Here is a 21,040-nt window from a genome sequence, read left to right as displayed (position 1 = left end):
AAAGGATGAAATACTCATTGTGGCGCTGCACCCCCTATTCTTCACGTGATATTATGATATGATATAGCATAATTACGATGCATTTTATGCAAGATAAATCGTGTGAGGTGTCATTGGAAAAATTATGATTTGCTGAATATGATTATCCTATTTGTATGCATGTATCATTTTTGTATATGAAGTTATGAATATTGCCTACGAATCTGTATTTCAAATGTAGTTACACCTGGGTAATGCCCACTAGACAAGATGCTTTTAGTCTAGATAGCTGGGTGGAAAGGGCCTATTCAGAGCAATGGGCCATTAGGAAAAAGCAGTAGGCCTTAGAAGAAGCTTGTCTCCCACCTGGGGAGCCTTCCTGAGAACACTACAGACAGCCTCCGAGTAATGGCTGCTTTGACTCTACAAGGACATGTGATCAGACCACATGGTGCTGGACTCCATCTTGGGATGTCAATATATTTCCACAGATTGGTCTGGGAACCAAGCTTTGAAACAAAGAGTTCCTACCATATGCAAAAGCTATATAAGGTGGGAAGTGGCATCAGGTGGTGTACTTTGCTCCCCACACAAGAAGTCTTCTGGAAACTCCTGCGGAACAAAGACAGAACTGGGGGAAGTGCTGGACCCAGGCTAAAGGGATTTCTAGCCTGTAAATGAAAAACCTGGGGATTCCAAGCTGTAAGGCAAGTGCAGCTTGCCCCTTAAGAATCTGCAGCTTGCTTGTATCTTTTCTTAGGGTGAGAATCTGCTAATTCATAACCAATCTCTTTAGTACATTAAGCTTAGTTTGTGGTTTTGTTTATTTGCTAGGTAATCTGCTTTGATCTGTTTCCCATCGCTGATAATCACTTAAAATCTATCATTTGTAGTTAATAAACTTGTTCTTGCTTTATCTAAACCAGTGAGTTGGAGTGAAGCGTGTGGGAATCATAACTCAGGGGCAAAGGCTGTTGCATATTCCTCTCCACATTGAGGGAGGGGGCGAATTTTATGAGTTTACGCTGTACAGTTCCCTGTGCAGCACAAGACAGTACACTTTTTTGGTTTATATTTGAGAGAGGGTGCGTGTCTGGAAAGCTGGGAAATTGGCTGCTGTCTGCTGCATGTATTTGAGTAGTTTGGGTGAAGCTGCTCTCTCAGGTAGCTCAATTTAGGTATGTGGGCCACCTGCTGTCGTGTGGAGTGATAACAGGGGCTGGGTTAGGCTGGCTGTGTCCCCAAGCAGCATGAGCAGGGCCAACCCAACTGAGTGGTTAGAGGGGCCCAGCGGTTCCCACAGCTCCCAGACTGCATCACGGGGTGACAACCCGTCCCACTCATGTCAACACTTTATAGAATGAAAAGAATAAACAGGCTACCAAACGCAGATTATCCTTTCAACTTTCCTATCGAATTTGAAATGCCACAGTTGGCCTGAGACTCTCAAACGCAAAGTGATATCTCCACAACCACTCAAAGCAGAGTCATGCAGCTCCACCTTGTTTAAATCACTTCAGAAAGATCCATTTGTTCAAACTTTATCTAAGTCCTTAAAAAGGAACTGTTCTTTGGCGCGGACTAATACGTTCAGCACATAGTTCAATAGGTAGATACCATGTTGGATGTACGGCTAGTTGATACCTCAGCACGTTAGAGGCAAACAGGGTTTCTGTTTAGTGCAAGAGAGAGAGGAGGGCTGTCAGGGACACTGGTTAAGACCCTAGCGTAGGCTAAATGAGTCTAGATGCTGAAAGGCAAAAGAGGCCCAGGAGGACTGTATATGCACTGCCTATGCTGTAGATCGAGGGGAAATCTAGAAATGGAGTGCGCTGAAGAAGGGAGACACTGCAAAAATCACCCTACAGAGCAATGCTACAGCTATGTGAAGCCCTTCAAAGTTACTCTCTGCAAAGTGAGGAGCAATTTCTGTGTTCTGCAATTTCTGTTACAGTGGTCGAAAATAACAATGGGCAAGATCCTCTCCTGCAGACAAGCTGTGCTGGGTGCCAGCTGAGGAGCTACTGTGAGGGTATGACTGGGTGACTGCTGCTCGAGCTGTCAGACCTGAGCTAGCTTAAATCTAGCCAGCTTGGGATCCGGAGAAGTGCAGCTCCAGACACAGTAATGCCAGGGTACAAAATATAGGGGAATAACAGAGTAGGTCATGCTGGTGGGGAAGAGGCACTGCATATTTTAAAAAAACCCAAAACATTGTCAGATAAGGTGAAAAATCTTAAATGAATCAAACTGTACCACAGAATCTCTCTGTCTAGAAATTCCAGGCGTGAAACAAGAATATAGCAACAGTAGGAATATACAACCAACCACTTGACCAGGATAGTGACCGTGTTTGTGAAGTACAAAGGGAAGTTAGAAGAGCTACAAAATCAGCAAATGCAATAGTAATGGATCATTTCAACTACACTCATGTTGACTGGATAAATGTCACCTCAGGGTGTGAGGCAGGGATAAAATTTCTACCATTAATAACTACTTCTGGGAGCATCTAGTCCAGGAACCCACAAGGTGATATAACTAAACCAACTAAACTCCCAGTATAGATGCAGTTTGCCAACACAGGAGTTCTTTTATCAGCATGAGCCTGGTCTACGCTATAAAGTTAGGTCGGTTTACGTTGACTTGAGTCAACCTAGTTGCGCATGGGTCTATCCTAAACTTTGTCTCCTTCCGATGTAAATACCCCGTTACAGAGACACAGTAACACAACCTCCCTGAATGATGCAGAGCCACAGCTGACCTACTTCAGTCAACGCAGTGTGAGTGCAGTCACTGCATTAGTTGTGTCAACCCTAACAGTCTGCCTGCAGCTGACTCACAGAGCCGCAGTGACTGCTCTGGTCACAGCGTTGAACTCCACTGTGCAGGGGCCATAGAGACTGGTGGCCCCTCCTGTGCCCTTTAAAACACCTACGTGTTTTTGAAATTCCTTTCTCCTCACGCCTAGCAGCTCACCTTTGTTGTGTGCAATTGGCCATGCCAGCCTCACACACAGAGCGCTAATAGAGTTGCTTCTGCCTGTAACGGGCAAGAAATACGGGAGTTCCTCGGCTTGTGGGAAAAAGAGGTGCAAGCACAGCTGTGGAACAGCTAAAGAAATATTGACGTCTATGAGCAGATTGGACGGGGAATATTGGCAAAAAATCGCCGCAGGGATGAGCAGCAACTCCGTGGTAAAGCAAAGGAACTTCACAAGGCATACCATGAGGTGAGGAGGGGCAACAAGAAATCTGGCACTGGTATGCAGACCTGCCACTTTTACAATGAACCGCGTGCCACACTTGTCGATGACAGCAGCAGCAGCAGCGGGAGAGACAACTGAATTCCTTGGAGGTGCCCAAGACAGAGGAATGGGGTTTTTTTCTCAATATCTTCATTAACGATCTAGAGGATGGTTTTCACCCTCAGCAAGTTTGCAGATGACACTAAACTGAGAGGAGTGGTAGATACGCTGGAGGGCAGGGTTAGGATACAGAGGGACCTAGACAAGTTAGAGGATTGGGCCAAAAGAAATGTGACAAGGTTCAACAAGGACAAATGCAGAGTCCTGTACTTAGGACAGAGGAATCCCATGCACTGCTATGGACTAGGGACCAAATGGCTCGGCAGCAGTTCTGCAGAAAAGGACCGAGGGGTTTCAGTGGACGAGAGGCCGGATATGAGTCAGCAGTGTGCCCTTGTTGCCAAGAAGGCCAATGGCATTTTGGGATGTATAAGTAGGGGCATAGCGAGCAGATCGAGGGACGTGATCGTTCCCCTCTATTCGACATTGGTGAGGCCTCATCTAGAGTACTGTGTCCAGTTTTGGGCCCCACACTTCAAGAAGGATGTGGATAAATTGGAGAGAGTCCAGCGAAGGGCAACAAAAATTATTAGGGGACTGGAACACAGGACTTATGAGGAGAGGCTGAGGGAAGTGGGATTGTTTAGTCTGCGGAAGAGAAGAATGAGGGGGGATTTGATAGCTGCTTTCAACTACTTGAAAGGGGGGTTCCAGAGAGGATGGATCTAGACTGTTCTCAGTGGTAGCAGATGACAGAACAAGGAGTAATGGCCTCAAGTTGCAGTGGGGGAGGTTTAGGTTGGATATTAGGAACAACTTTTTCACTAGGAGGGTGGTGAAGCACTGGAATGGGTTACCTAGGGAGGTGGTGGAATCTTCTTCCTTAGAGGTTTTTAAGGTTAGGCTTGACATAGCCCTGGCTGGGATGATTTAGTTGGGGACTGGTCCTGCTTTGAGCAGGGGGTTGGACTAGATGACCTCCTGAGGTCCCTTCCAACCCTGATATTCTATGATTCTAAGGGGAGAAGCCATTCGTGAGTTAGTCATAGGCGGCGTGCAGGATCTGCTCTAAGAGGCAACTATAGCTGCATTGCTTGAAAATAGTGACCCTAATGCAACTAAATTTAATATCTTTGTAGTGGGGAAAATATCAAAAAGCCCCACCAGAGTACCACTTAATTTTAAAAAGGGGAACCACATGCGAATGAGGATGCTAGTTAGGTGGACATTAAAAAGTGCAGTCCCCAGGGTAAAATACCTGCAAGCAATAGGGAGACAATTTAAAAAACACCAAAATAGAGGCTCTGACTAAATGTAGACCCCAAATCAAAAAGGAGAGTCGGAGGACCAAGAGAGTGCCACCGTGGCTAAACAGGAGAATAATGGAGGCCATTAAAGGAAAAAAGGCATCCTTTAAATTTTGGAAGTTGAATCCTAATAAGGAAAATAGGAAAGGGGCATCCATTCTGGCAAGTCCAATGTAAAAGTATATGCAGGCAGGCCTTCTGAACTTCTTTCTTGGAACTTGCAAAAGATCCAAAAACTAACAGTAAAAATATCTTTGAAGACTGTCAGAGTTAGGAAACCCTGCCAAACAGGTAGGGGGGCCACTGGAGGGCAAAGGTATTAAAGGCGCACTCAAGAAAAACGAGGCCATTGTGGAATAGCTAAATTAATTCTTTGCATCAATCTTTACTGCAGATGATGTGGAGGAGATACTCATGTCAGAGCTATTCTTTCTGGATGACAGATCTGCCGTACTGCCCTCAACTGATGTGTCAGTAGAGGAGGTTTTAGAATAAACATGTCAACTAACATATGGATAAGGGTGATCCAGTTGATACTGCGTTGATACAGAGAGCCTTTGACAATGTCCCTCACCAAGGGCCCTGAAGGAAACTAAGTAGACATAGGATCAAGAGAAGGTCCTCTCAGGGATCAGTGACTGGTTGAAAGATAGAAAACAAAGCATAGGAATAAATGGTCAGTTTTAACAATGGAGAGATGTGAAGAGGGGGATCCCTTAAGGACCTGTACTGGGTCCTGTGCTGTTCAACATATTCATTAATGATGTGGAACAAGGGGTGAACAGTGATGTGCCAAAATTTGCAGGAGACACAAAATTATTCAAGATAGTTAAGTCCAAAGCAGACTGGGGAAGCAGAGTGAGTGATGCTGGCAGACCACATGCCAGCTCATACAAAGGCCCCTAGGCCTCACTGAACACTTTCAAATGCGTAGCTGGAAACCAGTCTTACTCATCTCTGTGTTAGTACTATTAAAATAGATGTTAGAATTATAAGAATGTGTTTAGTGTTTGAACTTTATGAACTGCTAGTGAATTGCTGCCTGCATTAATCTCACTTATAATATCTGTATTCCATGTTATACGTTTCAGAGTAGCAGCCGTGTTAGTCTGTAGTCGCAAAAAGAAAAGGAGGACTTGTGGCACCTTAGAAACTAACCAATTTATTTGAGCCTAAGCTTTCATGAACTACAGCTCACTTCATTGGATGCATTCAGTGGAAAATACAGTGAGGAGATTTATATACATACAGAACATGAAACAATGGGTGTTGTCATGCACACTGTAAGGAGAGTGATCACTTAAGATGAGTCACAATATTACTACAAAAAGACTTCAAAAACAGACTCCAATGAAAGACAGCTGAATTGGAATTAATTTGCAAACTGGATACGATTAACTTAGGCTTGAATAGAGACTGGGAGTGGATGGGTCATTACACAAAGTAAAACTATTTCCCCATGTTTATTCCCCCCCTTCACCCCCCACTGTTCCTCAGATGTTCCTGTCAACTGCTGGAAATGGCCCACCTTGATTATCACTACAAAAGGTTTTCTTCCCCCCGCCCCACTCTCCTGCTGGTATTAGCTCATCTTAAGTGATCACTCTCCTTACCGTGTGTATGATAACACCCATTTGTCATGTTCTGTGTGTATATAAATCTCCTCACTGTATTTTCCACTGAATGCATCCGATGAAGTGAGCTGTAGCTCACGAAAGCTTATGCTCAAATAAATTGGTTAGTCTCTAAGGTGACACTAGTACTCCATGTTATAAGGTAATAGTTAAGTATTTTGCTCTGTAACTATTGTAACCCTTCTGCCCATCAGAGTTGGCAGCAACAAGGGCCGGGTTCAGGATCTAGGGGTTCCGTTCCAGTAACACAATGTAAAACCGGCTCATGCCCCCACCCAGTGACCTGGGACAAATATACACCACCCCCCTCAGGCGCCTCTAAGAGGCAATACTTCCCCTCTTGCAAGCACAGAGTCTGAATGTAGCAAAAGCCTTTTAATAACAAAGAGAAAAAATGTGGCATTATGTTAGGGAAACATTACCAACAGGATTCATCACACAACCCACGAGCAAAAACCCATCCCAAGCAAATTGGGTTGTGTCCTTTCCCTTTGGTTCTCGAGTCCAGTAACCCAAAAGTCTCTGTCTCTGTCCTTGGTGAGTCCAGAGTTCAAAAGTTCATTTAAAGAGTTTTAACCCCCCCCCCCCACACACACACAGTCTATGTGGAAATGGTCGGGGAGCATGGGGAGTAAAGGGTCACCGTACATGCGCCAATGGCTGACTGCCCTGCCTCTCCATGGGTTTCTGCTGCAGCCTTCACTGCCAGCCACGCATCTCCATCAGCTCCTCCTCCTCCCCAGTAGCCATCCTGCAAGCCGCTCCACCAGTTGCTCCTCCCAGGTAGCTGTCCTGTGAGCCACTCACCAGTATATCATCAGGCTCCCTAGTACTTAACACAGTGCTCAGTGATTTTAGGTCACAGGAGGGGAACCCCAGTGTGGGTGCACCATTGGCCCAAAGTGAAATCAGCGCTGCAATCTGTAACCAGACACCTAATAGAATTAAAATTAGCTCTGCTATTACACAGTGGAGAGAGGCAGTGGAGCAGTTGGCATTTAAGACCCTCAAAAAGACCCCAAAGTACAAATGCCTATCCACAGCCCCTCTTTCTATTCATTGAGTTTTGGAACCCATGTCCGTTGCCTAGTGAGTGCTACTTAGTTGATGGCGAGTCCCTCCATCATAACAAAAAGCCGAGTACAGGTCCACTGTCCTTGATTCACATAATCAGGATAATAACACTTTATTCTTCCTGCCCCAATAACAGAGAAACTGGGGATCCCACAGCAGCCAAAGTGACCATCTAGGCAGGGTGTGTGTGCCTATGCAAATGGGATCAGCCCCTGAAGTTCTTTTCCACAACCTGCCACAACTCACCACCAGATGTCAGGGTAAAGCTCATCCTGACTCTGCTTACACTATGAAAGTGTTTGCTGTGAAACTGTAAACCCACCCTGACAGGAGAGCAGCATTACTGAGTGTGGCATACTAGTTTACCACAAGAGGTGTCATCTCCTGCCCAACAAAAGAAGGCTTATAGACACCAGACAAACCATTGTGGAACATCAATGAACAAAATACTTTGTTGATTGCTTCCCCCACACCCATAAAGAGGGGACATGCACAAATTCTCATCCCATCACAGCTTAAACTCTGGGGGAAGGGGGACTGAATATTGTGACTTTTGGTGTACGGGCCCATCTATGACAAAGGCAGGTTTGGCTGGGTGGCAAGATAGACTGGAGTGCCCAAGGGGACTGTGACTCCATGGTTAGACTGTCCTAGCACTTGAGTAGTTCACACTTGATACTTGGTTGGTGAAACCTAAGTACAGAACTCACAATCAGTTTGGGGTTTATGTCCTGGTGTGTAACAAACTGTGGTTGGTACTCGTGGTTGTGAGCCACAGTCTAGACAGCCTGAGAGAGACCTCACAAAACTGGGTGACTGGGCAAAAAAAAAAGGCAAATGAAAGTCAACACAGATAATTGCAAAGAAGTGCACATTGGGGGGAAAAAATCTAAATTATACATATTCAATTATGGTTTGTAAACTAGCTGTTAACACCCAAGAAAGAGATCTTGGGGTCTCTATAGACAGCTCTCTGAAAATTTCCACTCAATGCACAGCAGCGGTCAAAAAGGCTAATAGGGTGCTAGAAACTATTAGGAAAGGGTTAGAAAATAAGACAGAAAATATCTTAATGCCTCTATATAAATCCATGGTGCGTCCAAGCCTTGCATACTGCGTGCAGTTCTGGTCGCCCCATCGCAAAAAGAATTTAGTGGAACTGGAAAAGTTTCAGAGAGGGGCAACAAAGATGATCAAGGGTATGGAACGGCTTCCGTTAAAGAAGATGTTAAAAAGATTAGGGTTGTTCAGCGGAGGAAAGGGATGACTAAGGGGGGATCATGACTGGTGTAGAAAACGTGAATAGAGAAATGTTATTTAACCATTTTCCACAATACAAAAACCAGGGGGTCGTACAATCAAAATAGGTATCAGGTTTAATGCAAAGAGGAGGAGACACTTTTCGACACAACACATAAGTAAGCTGTGGCGCACATTGCCATGGAACGTTGTGAAGGCCAAAAGTATAATTGGGTTCACAAAGGAACTGGATAAGTTCATGGAGAACAGGTCCATCAATGGCTTTTAGCCAAGATGCACAGATGCAACCCCATGCTAAGGGCAACCCTAGTCCTCTGACTACCAGAAGCCGAGGGTGGAAGACTCGACAATTGCTTTATTCTGTTCACTCCCCCTGAAGCTCACGTTTGGCCCAATGTCAGAGACAGGATACTGGGCAAGGTGGACCGTTGGGCTGATGCTGTATGGTAGCTCTTATGCACTTATATGTGTTCTTTAGGTAGAAAATGCATAAGGATGCAGAAGAACCTCTTCCTGTGTTCAAGGCATTGTATACATTTCCCTACTATGCTGCTTAGATTTCTCCAAGAGAAAACCAGTACCTAGTAATAACAAGAAGTGTTTCCAGTTGAGTTCATTGTGTTCGTGCTGAGCTGCGACATCCATTCTGAAGTGTCAACAGTACACAGAATGGAGAAAGGAGAAATCCTGTCCCACACAGGTAAATAGGCTAAAACCCCGAGACTATCCATTTATCTTTCTAAATATTTATCCTGTGTCGCTTACCTTTCTGCCAAAGAGATGTTTTAAACCAACATTTGATTGCCAAAACCTGAAACACAACTGGCTTTTCATGTGTGAGATTTAAAGCTTTTTCAGTCCTCTGACTTGTGCCCAAAATAAAGCTGGCAAATGTTTCTCCACTCTGCAGTGTTATCTGTATTTTCCCTCTGCTTGTTTTTTTGTCCCTATCCACAATGTTTTGACTGAATTGCATGACCCCACTGACCTTTCCCCTGCTCTGACTTTATCTGGGTCATTCCAAATTAACATATGTACCATCACCTGTCTGGGTGATTCCTCCACCAGGTCGCTGCCTCTACTATTTGTATTTGCTTCATCACTTTTGCCCTTGCTGCCCCTCACGGCTGCAACATCAAAGCAGGAACGTGCTTGTGAAAGAAGCACACAAATGCATGATGGCGACTGGCACTGTTGGTGGAAAGAAGACACAGTAAATACAAATGCTGAGACCTAGGAAGAGGCTAAGTTGTGAAGGCCCTTAAAGGTGAAGGCAAGGTGCTTGTATCTGATATGGTGAAGAGGGAACCAATGAAAGGACTCCTTGAGTGGGGTGACCTGGTCAAAAATGATGGGCAGCAGCTTTTCTTGTGGACCTGCATTGGGTGACTTAGGTTTCAGGAAAAGCAGAAGAGGAGAATCCAGTAGCTAGATGGGAGGTAACGAGGCCCCGGATGTGATTTTTAGTGGTGTGGGTAGTGAGAAAGGGCTGAATCGCAGAGATGCTGTGGAAGAAGCAGCAGCAAGATTTAGCATGACTTGGATGTGTGGTTCTAGAGAGGGGACTAATTTGAGATGGCACCAGGTTATAGGCCTGAGTAATGGAGAGGATGCTGATGTTGCTACCAGTGAGAGAGGAAGAGGGGAATGCTTCAAGGGGTGGAACAGAGCAGTTTGGTTTTAACCATGCTAAGGTTAAGCTGGGAACTACAGAGAGACAGGCCGAGCTGTGGAGTTGGATGGAGGGGAACAGGTCAGGAGTAGACAAACAGATTTTTAATCAGCAATGTATAATTGGTAATTAAAGCCAAGTGAGTTAATACGGTCACGTAAAGAAAGGGTGTAGAGCAGGGGTGGGTAAACTATAGCCTGTGGGCTGGATCCGGCCCACCAGCCATTTTAATCCAGCCCTTGAGCTCCCGCTGGGGAGTGGGAACTGGGGCTTGCCCTGCTCCGGCGCTTCAGCCGGGGAGCAAGGTCGCGGCTCCCAGAAGCAGCAGCATGGCCCTCTCTGGCTCCTATGCATAGGGGCAGCCAGGGCACTCTGCTCTGCACGCTCCCAGCACCGCCCCCAAAGCTCCCATTGGCCGGGAAGCACACCCAGTGGGAGCTTCAGGGGCAATGCCTGCATTTGGGGCAGTGTGCAGAGGCACCTGGCTGCTCCTCTGCATAGGAGCCAGAGAAGGGACATGCCGTTGCTTCTGGGAGCTGCTTGAGGTAAGCACTGCCCAGAACCTGCACCCCTGAGCCTCCCCCGGTGCCCCAACCCCCTGCCCCAGCCCTGATCCCCCTCCTGCCCTCCAAATCCCTCAGCCCCACTCCAGAGCCCACACCCCCAGCCAGAACCTGCACCTCTTCCTGCACCCCAACCCCCTGCCCCAGCCCAGAGCCCCCTCCCTCACCCTGAACTCCTAATTTCTGGCACCACCCTGGATCCCACACCCCCAACCATAGCCCTCACCCCTTCCCATACCCCAAATCCAATTTTGTGAGCATTCATGGCCCGCCATACAATTTCTATTCCCAGTTGTGGCACTGGGGCCAAAAAGTTTGCCTACCCCTGGTGTAGAGGAGAAGAGGCGGTGGCCAGTGATTGAGCTCATTGGGACTCACAGGTGACTGATATGCAGTATCCCTTCAGGAGGGTGGAACTAGGGTGACCAGATGTCCCGATTTTATAGGGACAGTCCCGATATTTAGGGCTTTGTCTTATATAGGTGGCTATTACACCCCTCCGCCCCGTCCCGATTTTTCACCCTTGCTATCTGGTCACCCTAGGTGGAACTGAGGCATTTCAACTGCATCAGTTGAACAGGGCAAAAATTGGGGATTGGCCCTGCTTTGAGCAGGGGGTTAGACTAGATGGCCTCCTGAGGCCACTTCCAACCCTGATATTCTGTGATTCTATGAACAGTGATTGTAGTACTGCTCTCCTGAGCTTGGCGTCTGACCTAGCAGCTAAGTCTGAGGCACAGTGCTTGACAAAGGCCCATGGGTTACTCCATGTTGCTGCCTTGCAGGTCTCTGACCGTAGCACACTTCTGAAGCAGGCAGAGGATGGCGCTTGTGCTCTGGTGGAAGGAGCCTCAGCAGAAGAGGTATGCCAGGCAGCTGATACTGCAGCGAGACACACTGTGTTCTCCGGGAGGAGATGGCCTGACCATGGATGGCCTGGCTGTAGCTATATACAGACAGGGTCACACTGTGAATATCTTTGTCTTGTTAATATAATAAAGCAAAGTCCTGGAAACTTTCAGTGGGTGCAACTCCTTTTCTCCCAGTGTTGAGTGTGACTCTGAGAAGAAGACAGTCAGGTGGCTTGATTGTGTTAGATGAAATTCTGAGACCACCGTGTCCCTGTGAATGACTTATGTGGGGTACAGCCCTAAGTGCCAAGTGCTCACTCGCTCTTCAGGATGACATCACAGCCAGTAGGCGGACCAGGGAGGTGATGTAAGCAGCATTCTGAAAGAGGTTCTAAGAGGTTCTGTTCTCTGGCTCTCTGTCTTGGCACTCAGATGGTGTCCTCCTCCTTTGGTGAGACAGTAGTGTACCATTGTCTGTTGGGGCCTGGTGTGTAAATTGCCAGGGACTGTAGTGTGGAAGGTCCTGAGGAAGGCAGTCTGAAGAAGGCCACAGGGCTAGAATTAATCCCAGTGGTAAGCCCTGGAGAGGGGTGAAGCACAGGGAGGCAGTCCTCAGTGGTCACCGTTCCCGCTGAGAAAGGAGGAGCTGGGACGACCTTGGGAGAAGCCAGAGGCCTGGGAACCAGAGGAGAGGCTGTGTTAAGCACAGGCTAGAGGGAAGCAGCACAAGGGGCTCGGCAGTAGGAAGTGGCTGAGGGAAACAGTAGCGTGTCTGAAGGAGCAGACCTAGCTGTTAAACATATGGTCTCTGGGTTGGAGCCCAGAGCAGATGGTGGGCCTGGTTTCCCCTATCAGGAAGGGGTGTACAAGCCTGGTGTAAGCACTACTCAGTCCAGGGTGAGCCTGGACACTGAGCCCAACAGACAGGCTGAGGAATAACAAGAGAGGAGGCTGAAGGATCTTTTGTTTTGGGACATTTTTAGACATTTAGTTGTACTACTGCCACTCCAGATGGGGCATGGTTTAGATGGGACTTAGCTAGAAGGCTGAGTCATGGAGATTCAGGACATTGTAGGGCTAAAGAGGTGACCAAGAGGGACTCTAGAGGTGAAGATCCCTGCAATACCCTGAACTGATGCCAGGATACTGGGCAAAGGTGCTCGCTTTATTGTGTGGGGCACTGGTGTCAGGAAAACTGGTACAGGCCTGAGGCAGGGGCGCTGGAACCGGGGCAGGGTAGGGGGGCCATGTCCCCCTTCACTTTTCCAAGTGGGAGGGCCAAGCCCACTGACTTTTTAACATGGGTGTAGTAGCCTTGGGCAGCTGCGAAGTGATGGCAGAAGGGGCTGCACTTTGTGGTGGGGGAGCTGGTGAAGTGCGGCACCAGCCTCTTCCTGGTCGGGGGCTGAGGTGGGCCTCAGCCCCCCCCACGAGGGGCCCCCACCCCGTACTCCTCTTTTTCCCCCAAGGCCTTGTCCCCTGGCCTGGTGGACGGTCCGAGGCTCCCTACAGCGGCCCAGACTCCCTCAGCAGTTCTTACTCCAGCTTCCAGCCTGGCCAGAGGGTGGAGGGAAGAGGAGGAGCAGGGGATGGGGCCACTGTTCCAGCACCAGTGGCCCCCCCTCACTTTTACACAGGTTCCAGAGCTTCTGCCCGGGGATTTAGATGCTGAGATCTTGTGCACCACAGACTTCATGACTGTTGAGGTGGTCAGAGTCAAAGTCCCCAGTCACAATTCTGACGTGTCCTTTGCCTCTTTCTTTGCCTGATCCTTTGGTGGGATGTGTTGGCCGATGCTGATCTCTCCAACTTTGCTCTGGTCATAATGGTCACCTCTGGGTCTGAAGTGAACTGCATGGATTACTGTAGAGGATGCAGCTTGAGCCAGGCATCCCTGGACTTGCAGATGCTGGAAGAAAAGGCTTAGGCACAGAGCACTTAGCCAGGATGTGGCTCTCCACTAGGCAGAGAAAAAAGTGTCTTTGTATGTTCCTGATGGGGATCGGTCTGTCACAAGACAGGCAGTGTTTGAATCCTGAGGGTTTGGATTCTGCCATGAGGCTTGGTTGTTGGCGTGATGCACCTCACCCCTAGAAGAGGAAGCTGATCAGATTTCGGAAGAAAGCAGCGGGTCAGACACTGCCTGGATTCCATCTCGCTGCCCTGGCAGTAAGGGGGAACTCAGGGAGGGACAGGACTGTCCCTTATGTCTCTGCTTGGGAGCATGAGCAGACACAGGGAGCCTGGTCAGCTCCAACAGACCCTGATGTTCAAAAACCCTCCAATCTCACACTGAGATACACATGGACACAGTCTCACACAAGAACAGGAGACAGAGTTGCGGAGAAAAAAGCTTCAAGAAAGAAAGTGTGATCAACAGAGACAGAAAGCAGATGAGAGCTCAAGGAGGATAAGGATCAAGTGAAAGCCCAGGGATCTGGCTAGGAAGAGGCCACTAGAAACTTGGAGAGAGCAGTTTCAGTGGAGTGGTTGGAGAGTGTTTAAGTTAAACTGGAAGAAAGGAACTGGACCCTGTGAAAGGAAGAGGCGGTGGAGTGACAGCTGAGGAGGGAGATGGATTCAAGGGGAGTTTCTTATGATGGGGTGGACCAAAGCAGACCCGCTCTGTGAGGGAAAGGAAGAGAGGTTGAGGAGGAGGAGAAGGGATGACAAAGGAACGAGTTTGATCAGGAGGTGGAGGAAATGGTCTCACTGGGGGAGGCGGAAGGGCTGACCCACCACTCCTGCTGACACAACAGTCCAGGCAGCTGTGGACTTTCGCTTTCTTTGAGCACATTCCTTTTTGAAAGTTACAAACATCAGTTACAAAGTCTGGTTTAATTTATAACAGAGAAAGTCTCTGGCCAGTTAATGTCAATGGCCTGTCTCCAGATTTACACTGCTGCCCAACAGCGGACTTTGGCTCACCTACTTTTTAATAAAGCCTGAATTATGGTTCTTTGTTTGGCAATACTGCTTAGACTTTTAATTTATGTTAGGGCAATAGAGTTTGTCACTAGCAAGAGAAAACCATTTGAAGTCTGATTCACATTGGGTGCAGGCCGCACCCTATTTTGTAGTTTGTGTGGAGAGCCACACAAGGGAGGAGGGTGTGTACATTAGGCACATTACAATGAGCTACAATGCTCATTGCTCATCTACAGGCTTTTTCCACAGAAAAAATATCAAAATAATAGTGAAACACAAAACAGAATCACTGGACATACCTGAGGTAGGTTCTTCCCCTCCTCACAGTTTATGCCTCCGACGAAGACCACGTTGGTCTGGGATACTCAAACACAAAGTCGTAACTCAGGAGCCATATGGAGCCATTTTGGTAAAGTGTTGGTAAGTGCACATCTCTCTGGAGAAACTTTGAAGCAATGTCTTGGTATTTTGTGTACAAATCCTTAAATCAGTGGTTCCCAAACTTGTTCCGTCGCTTGTGCAGGGAAAGCCCCTGGTGGCCCGGGCCGGTTTCTTTACCTGCCACATCTGCAGGTTCATAGAATCATAGAATATCAGGGTTGGAAGGGACCTCAGGAGGTCATCTAGTCCAACCCCCTGCTCAAAGCAGGACCGATCCCTGACTAAATCGCTGTTGGAAGCGGCGCGGGCCGAGGGATGTACTGGCCGCCGCTTCCAACCGCTCCCATTGGCCTGGAGCAGGGAACCGTGGCCACTGGGAGCCGCGATCGGCCAAACGTGAGGATGCGGCAGGTTAGTGACTGGCTGCACCAAACATCCTACCATGTTTTGTTCATTTTGGCTTCATATTGAGACAATTGTTACCCCTTCAGTTATGAAATCTTCACGGTCTTTACATCTCGTTGATAATTGTTGGATAGCTTGCCATGAGCTGGCAGCCTAAGCTCTTAGTAAAGCGGAAAGAATGTACCTGAGTTTAGCGCTAAAAGCTATACTATCCAACTTCCCCTCCTCAAGGGAATATTAATTGCTGTAATTGTAAGAGTCAATAAACACTGAAAATTGAGAAATCTTTAGTTTTCTAAAGATAAAATGACCCTGGAATGAAACGAGAAACAGCTTTAAGAGGAAGAAGAAAAAATAATTTGGAAGCTGTGAGGAGACTATGAAAGCAATAGAGGTGGATGCCCTAACTTTTCTCCCAACAGTGGGAACATCCACAGTTACATTTGACTAGAACAATAGGGATACAAAACTTTATTCAGTTACTGCTTGCACAAGACAAGCATTAACTGAGGGTTAGGAAGAAATTTCCACTGGGAGTATGTTATTCCATAGAGCTGGTAGTAAAATCTTTGATGGAACCATTTACCATCAGAGCCTGCAGTTCTGCTGAGATTAAAACCTTTCATGAATTTCACAGAAATTTTGTTTTGGAGAAAAAAAGGGAAAATAAAGCTTCCATCATGTCAAAACATCCTGTTTTGACATTTTTGGAATTAAATGTTTTGATTATTTTCTTTTGGAACAGATTTTGGTTTCACATTTGTTTAAATTTTGTATTACATTGGATGTTATAAACTAAAAAGTCAAAATGGAAATAAAACATTTCAATCCATCTGAATTTCTTTTTTCAGAATTGTCTTCCATGGAGAATTAACACGTTTGGTTTTGTTCCTGACTGGAATAAAAACAAATTTCAAAATATCAAATTCTTCCACAAAACAGAATTTCCATTCCCAGCACAGCTCTGTTAGTCCATCATTGTCCACTACTAGGTTTCTTGCAGTATCCTCTGAAGTAGGGTGACCAGATAGCAAGTGTGAAAAATCGGGACAGAGGGTGGGGGCTAATAGGCACCTATGTAAGAAAAAGTCCCAAATATTGAGACTGTCCCTATAAAATTGGGACATCTGTTCATCCTATTCTGAAGCATCTTGCACCAAGAGATGTGATACTGGTGTAAGCAGAGTCAGGATGAGCTCCAACCTGACATCTGGTGGTGAGGTGTGGCAAGTTGTGGAAAAGAACTTCAGGGGCTGATCTCATTTGCATAGGCACACCCACCACGCCTAGAATGAGACCATAGCTGCCCAAATGGTCACTTTGGCTGCTGTGGGATCCCCAGTGTCTCTGTTATTGGGGCAGGAAGAATAAATTGTTATTACCCTGATTATGGGAACTGTGCTTGGAACTGTACGTGGCCTTTTGTTATGATGGAGGGATTCACCATCAACTAAGTAGCACTCGCTAGGCAAGGGTCATGGGTTCCAAAACTGTGTGAATGGAGAGAGGCTGGGGACAAGTAGTAGTACTTGGTGGCATGGGCCCCTTGGTGAGGGCCTTACATGCTAATTGCACTTCCTCCTCTCTCCACTGTAGAATATCAGAGCTAATTTTGATTTCATTAGAAGTCTAGTTATAGGCTGCTGAGCTCACTTTGGGCTGACAGTGCCCCAGCACTGGGGCTCCCCTACTATAAGCTGAATTCACCTAAGAGCTGAAATCACTGAGTGTTGTGTTAAGTAGTGGGGGAGCCTGAAGATATATTGTGGAGCAGTTTGCGGGACGGCTGGTGAAGCAGTTTGACGCGGAGCAGTGTGTGGATGGCAGGAGCTGCTTGTGGGCCGTGGAGCTGAGTGAAGGAGTTCGTGGGGCGGCTGGTGGAGCGGAGCGGAGCGGAGCGCAGCTGAGCGAAGGAGTTCGTGGGGCGGCTGGCGGAGCGGAGCACCGCTATGGAGCTGTGGGGCGGTCAGCTTCAGATCACGTAAGGTGCCTCTTACCCCCGTCCCATTTCCACCCAGGTTGGGAGGTAAAGCTCCGCAGATAAACTTTCGAACTCTGGGGCTGCCCTGACCAGGGACAGAGACTTTTGGGGCATTGGACTTTGGGGACTTTGGGTGATTTGGGGTTGCTGGACTCAAGAACCAAAGGGAAAAGGGCATGCCCCAATTTGCCTGGGGTGGGGTTGTTTTTGCTCATGGGTTGTGTTATGAATCCTGTTGGTGGTGTTTCCCCAACATAATGCCACATTGTTTCTCTCTGTTATTAAAAGACTTTTGCTACACTCAGACTATGTGCTTGCGAGAGGGGAAGTATTGCCTCTTGGAGGCGCCCAGCGGGGGTGGTATATATTTGTCCCAGGTCACTGGGTGGGGGCTCGAGCCGGTTTGCATTGTGTTATTGGAATGGAACCCCTAGATATTGAACCCGGCCCTTGTTGCTGCCAACTCTGACGGGCAGAAGGGTTACACTGGATTAGAAGGAGTGGTGATCTGATTCAGTGTGGCAATTCCCAGGGCTTATGTGCAAGAAATGGGAGGATGTTAAATTGCATTCCTTTTGACTATACAGCTTACCCTGGATTTAGCCCAGGGTCTATGCTGTTAGCTCCTCTTGGAGATTCTGCTGGCAGAAAGTCTGCCACTACAGGCAGACAGCCAGCAGCAGCAGCAGCTGCAGCTTCCCCTTTATTGACCCTCTCACAAAATGGGTGGGGCTAGCTACAGAAAGCTATGGCCAGGGAGACTGGGGCCCGTGCAGATTCAGTCCATCCTCTGAGCAGTGCCACGTGGCAGGACTACTTCTTAAGCCCTAACTACCACTTAGAAGTGTTCCACTTCAGCAGAAGCTTTTTAGTATGTGGCTGGTGGCACCACTGTCTGTCCTCCCTCAAGGCAAATCTCCCCTGGAGCCCAGGAAGGTGTAATTTATACCTTGATTCAGCTTGTGCTAACGAAGCTGTCCCATGTCTGCTTTAATTCCTGCAGGCATGAAAAAGACTTTGAAAACCATGGTAACTTCCCCCACAAATAACACATAAGTCTGTAGTTCCCCTTGCCTCCATCCACTTTTCAATGTAAAAAATTCTTTGCATTCTTATAGTGGCTTTCATCAGAATATTTCAGACAATGAGAGAATCTCACACAACTGTTTTACAGACACACGTTCCAGTCTAATGCCAGTCCTGTGAGGTGGGTACTGATACCTATTTTACAGATGGCAAAACCAAGGGACGGTGACAGATCATTGATACATTCAATAATACAATTCTTTCTTTGAGGATGCTTTGTGTGTAGCCTACTGTGCCTCTCCCTCTCATCCTACAACTGCTTCCAGTGCTGAAAAGGCCATTCAAATAATCATTTGTCCTAACTGTCCCAATCTGGACAGAACGGTCCTGGCTCTCGAACCTGTGACCAGGAGAAACACTTTTCTTTTAACTTGCAGTTCTCCACTGTGGACCATAGAGACTATTGCTATCAAACAATTACCTTTTAATACAATTAACATCTAATATAGTAAAGGTTGGCTGGCCTTAGTGCAAAACATGTTCCTCTACCATCTTTGGCTTTGCACTGGTTCTCCGTGTGTTTATGATCACACCTACCACACTAAATGCACAATATATTGCAAAAAGAATGGAACACTTTCATATTTGGGCCTGTCATGTGAGAGGCAGGGACAAGGAACACACAAAGCCATGAGTGTGTTTCTAATGGCATCCTGCAGGAATCTGTTCTTGGCCCTATGCTATTTTTATTAATGACCTGGAAGAAAACATAAAAATCATCACTCATAAAGTTTGCAGATGACACACAATTCAAGGAGGATGTTGAAAAATTGGCGGGGGATCAGAGAAGAGCCTCAAGAATGATTAAAAGATTAGAAAACATGCCTTATAGTGATAGACTCATGGAGCTCAATCTATTTAATTTAACAAAGAGAAAGGTAAGGAGTGACTTGATTACAATCTATAGGTGTCTACCTATGGAACAAAAATTTAATAATGGACTCTTCAATCTATAACACAATCCAATAGCTGGAAATTGAAGCTAGACAAATTCAGACTGTAAATAAGGCTGGACTTCACACTTCTGAGTGCCCATGTCATGATTTGGCCCAGTCTTGATAAAGGGCAAACAGAGTGTACATACCTGAGATAGGTGCTTTTTCTCAGCACAGTTTAATCCACCAACAAAGACCATATTGGGCATCACTGGCCTGGGATACTCGAATACAAAGTCTAGTCTCATTAGCCAAACAGAGCCTTGATCTAAGAGATTATGCACAGTCACTTCTCTCTGAAGAAACTCAGAAGCCAGCTGTTCAAACGGCGAATAGAGAGTAATGCAAGCTCTCAGTGCCAGTGTGCCGTGTAGCAGGTTCTGCACACGCTGGGTAAAGGTCATGTGGTCTGTGCTGCTAGTAAACATTCCTGGGACATAAGAATGTGGACTTGGACACTGAGTTGCCTTGGATCCTAAGTCACATGGGAATCCACGTAAGAAAAACACAGAAGGGAGAGACAGATACTCAGCAACTATTGTCCCGCATATGCCAACTGGATCTGTGAGGATGGCATCGAATTGACTTTCTTCGAGGTACCGAATCAGTTCTTTGTTGCTCAACAAACTTTCACAGCTTTGGAAAAGCATCTGGAATGCTCGTGCTAGACTTTTATATAGTGAAATAACAACATTTAGAAAAGGTTGTTTAACAAAGCGATCTTTACCAAAAGTCTCCATTAGTGCATCCATGTGTTCGTCTTTGTAAGGCACTGGATAGGTCTTAATGGTGAAATTCTTGGCTGATGTCAAAAACAGATTAGTTTCTGGTGCCACAAGGACTATCTCGTGCCCATTTTGATGGAGCTTCTCCACGATAAGACGCGTACTCAGCCACGCACTTCCGTCCATAGGCATCACCAACAGCTTCTCCCCTTCAGCAAAGCCCACAAATATTAACAGAGGAAGAAACTTTATCATGGGTGGATAAAGAGGTCTAATCCCAGGAATCATCTCGGTGTAAGAAAAGCAAAACATTCTCCTGAGAAAGATTTGAAAGCAGAACCCAAAACGAAGAGCTGCAAGGTCCCTGACTGCTACGTTGATTTGCTTGCATTGCTGTGAAATGGCGTTAGCTTCTCTGGTCAATGTTTACTGTTTCACAATTAACAGTTTCCAGAAGCAGTTTATAAGCAATAGCCATTTCAAATGGGAGATTATTGGCCTCAAGGTGGCAGCTTCACCTTATATGGATCTGCGTAAATGTAGTGAATAACTCTCTTCTCTCTTTTCCACATGAGCTGTTAGCTATGCCACAGTTAGGTAGTTTCAAGATCCCTGCAGTTAACGTTCTTTTCCCCATAGTCCTTCTAGACATTCTCTTTTTACAAAGCTAGACAAGGGGAAACACACTGTGAACCTATAGTATGATAACCCAATTTCAATTTGATTTTTTCTGCATCTTGAACATTATGGGCCAGAGTTTCAGCAGCTATAAATTGCCATCATTTCACTGAAGTCAGTTTACACCAGCTGAGTATTGGCTTTTTTTAAAATTTGGGTAGCTGAGACAGAAGAGCTATCAAATTAACTGCAGAGCAATAACTGTCCAAGTGGAGGACAGAAGGTTTAATCCCCCAAATAAGCAGTTAAAGCAACTGATTTCATACCAGAGACGACT

At 46.6% G+C, this 21,040-nt stretch overlaps 1 protein-coding gene across 1 annotated transcript in view; it reads right to left on the bottom strand.

The window, feature by feature from the left end:
• The window catches only part of LOC311528063 (UDP-glucuronosyltransferase 1A6-like), a 64,679-nt gene extending 44,226 nt beyond the window's left edge, over positions 1–20,453 (bottom strand). Inside the window, exon 1 of the mRNA XM_084642686.1 lies at positions 19,510–20,453. Coding sequence (XP_084498812.1) covers positions 19,510–20,397 — 888 coding nt within the window. The 5' untranslated portion in view covers positions 20,398–20,453. The remainder of the gene's footprint in view (positions 1–19,509) is intronic.
• Between the last annotated feature and the right edge of the window lie 587 nt (positions 20,454–21,040).

Source organism: Lepidochelys olivacea (genome assembly GCF_965140295.1).
Source record: "Lepidochelys olivacea isolate rLepOli2 genome assembly, chromosome: 11".
NCBI classification, from domain to species: domain Eukaryota; kingdom Metazoa; phylum Chordata; order Testudines; family Cheloniidae; genus Lepidochelys; species Lepidochelys olivacea.
This window is presented reverse-complemented; position numbering and strand designations above follow the sequence as displayed.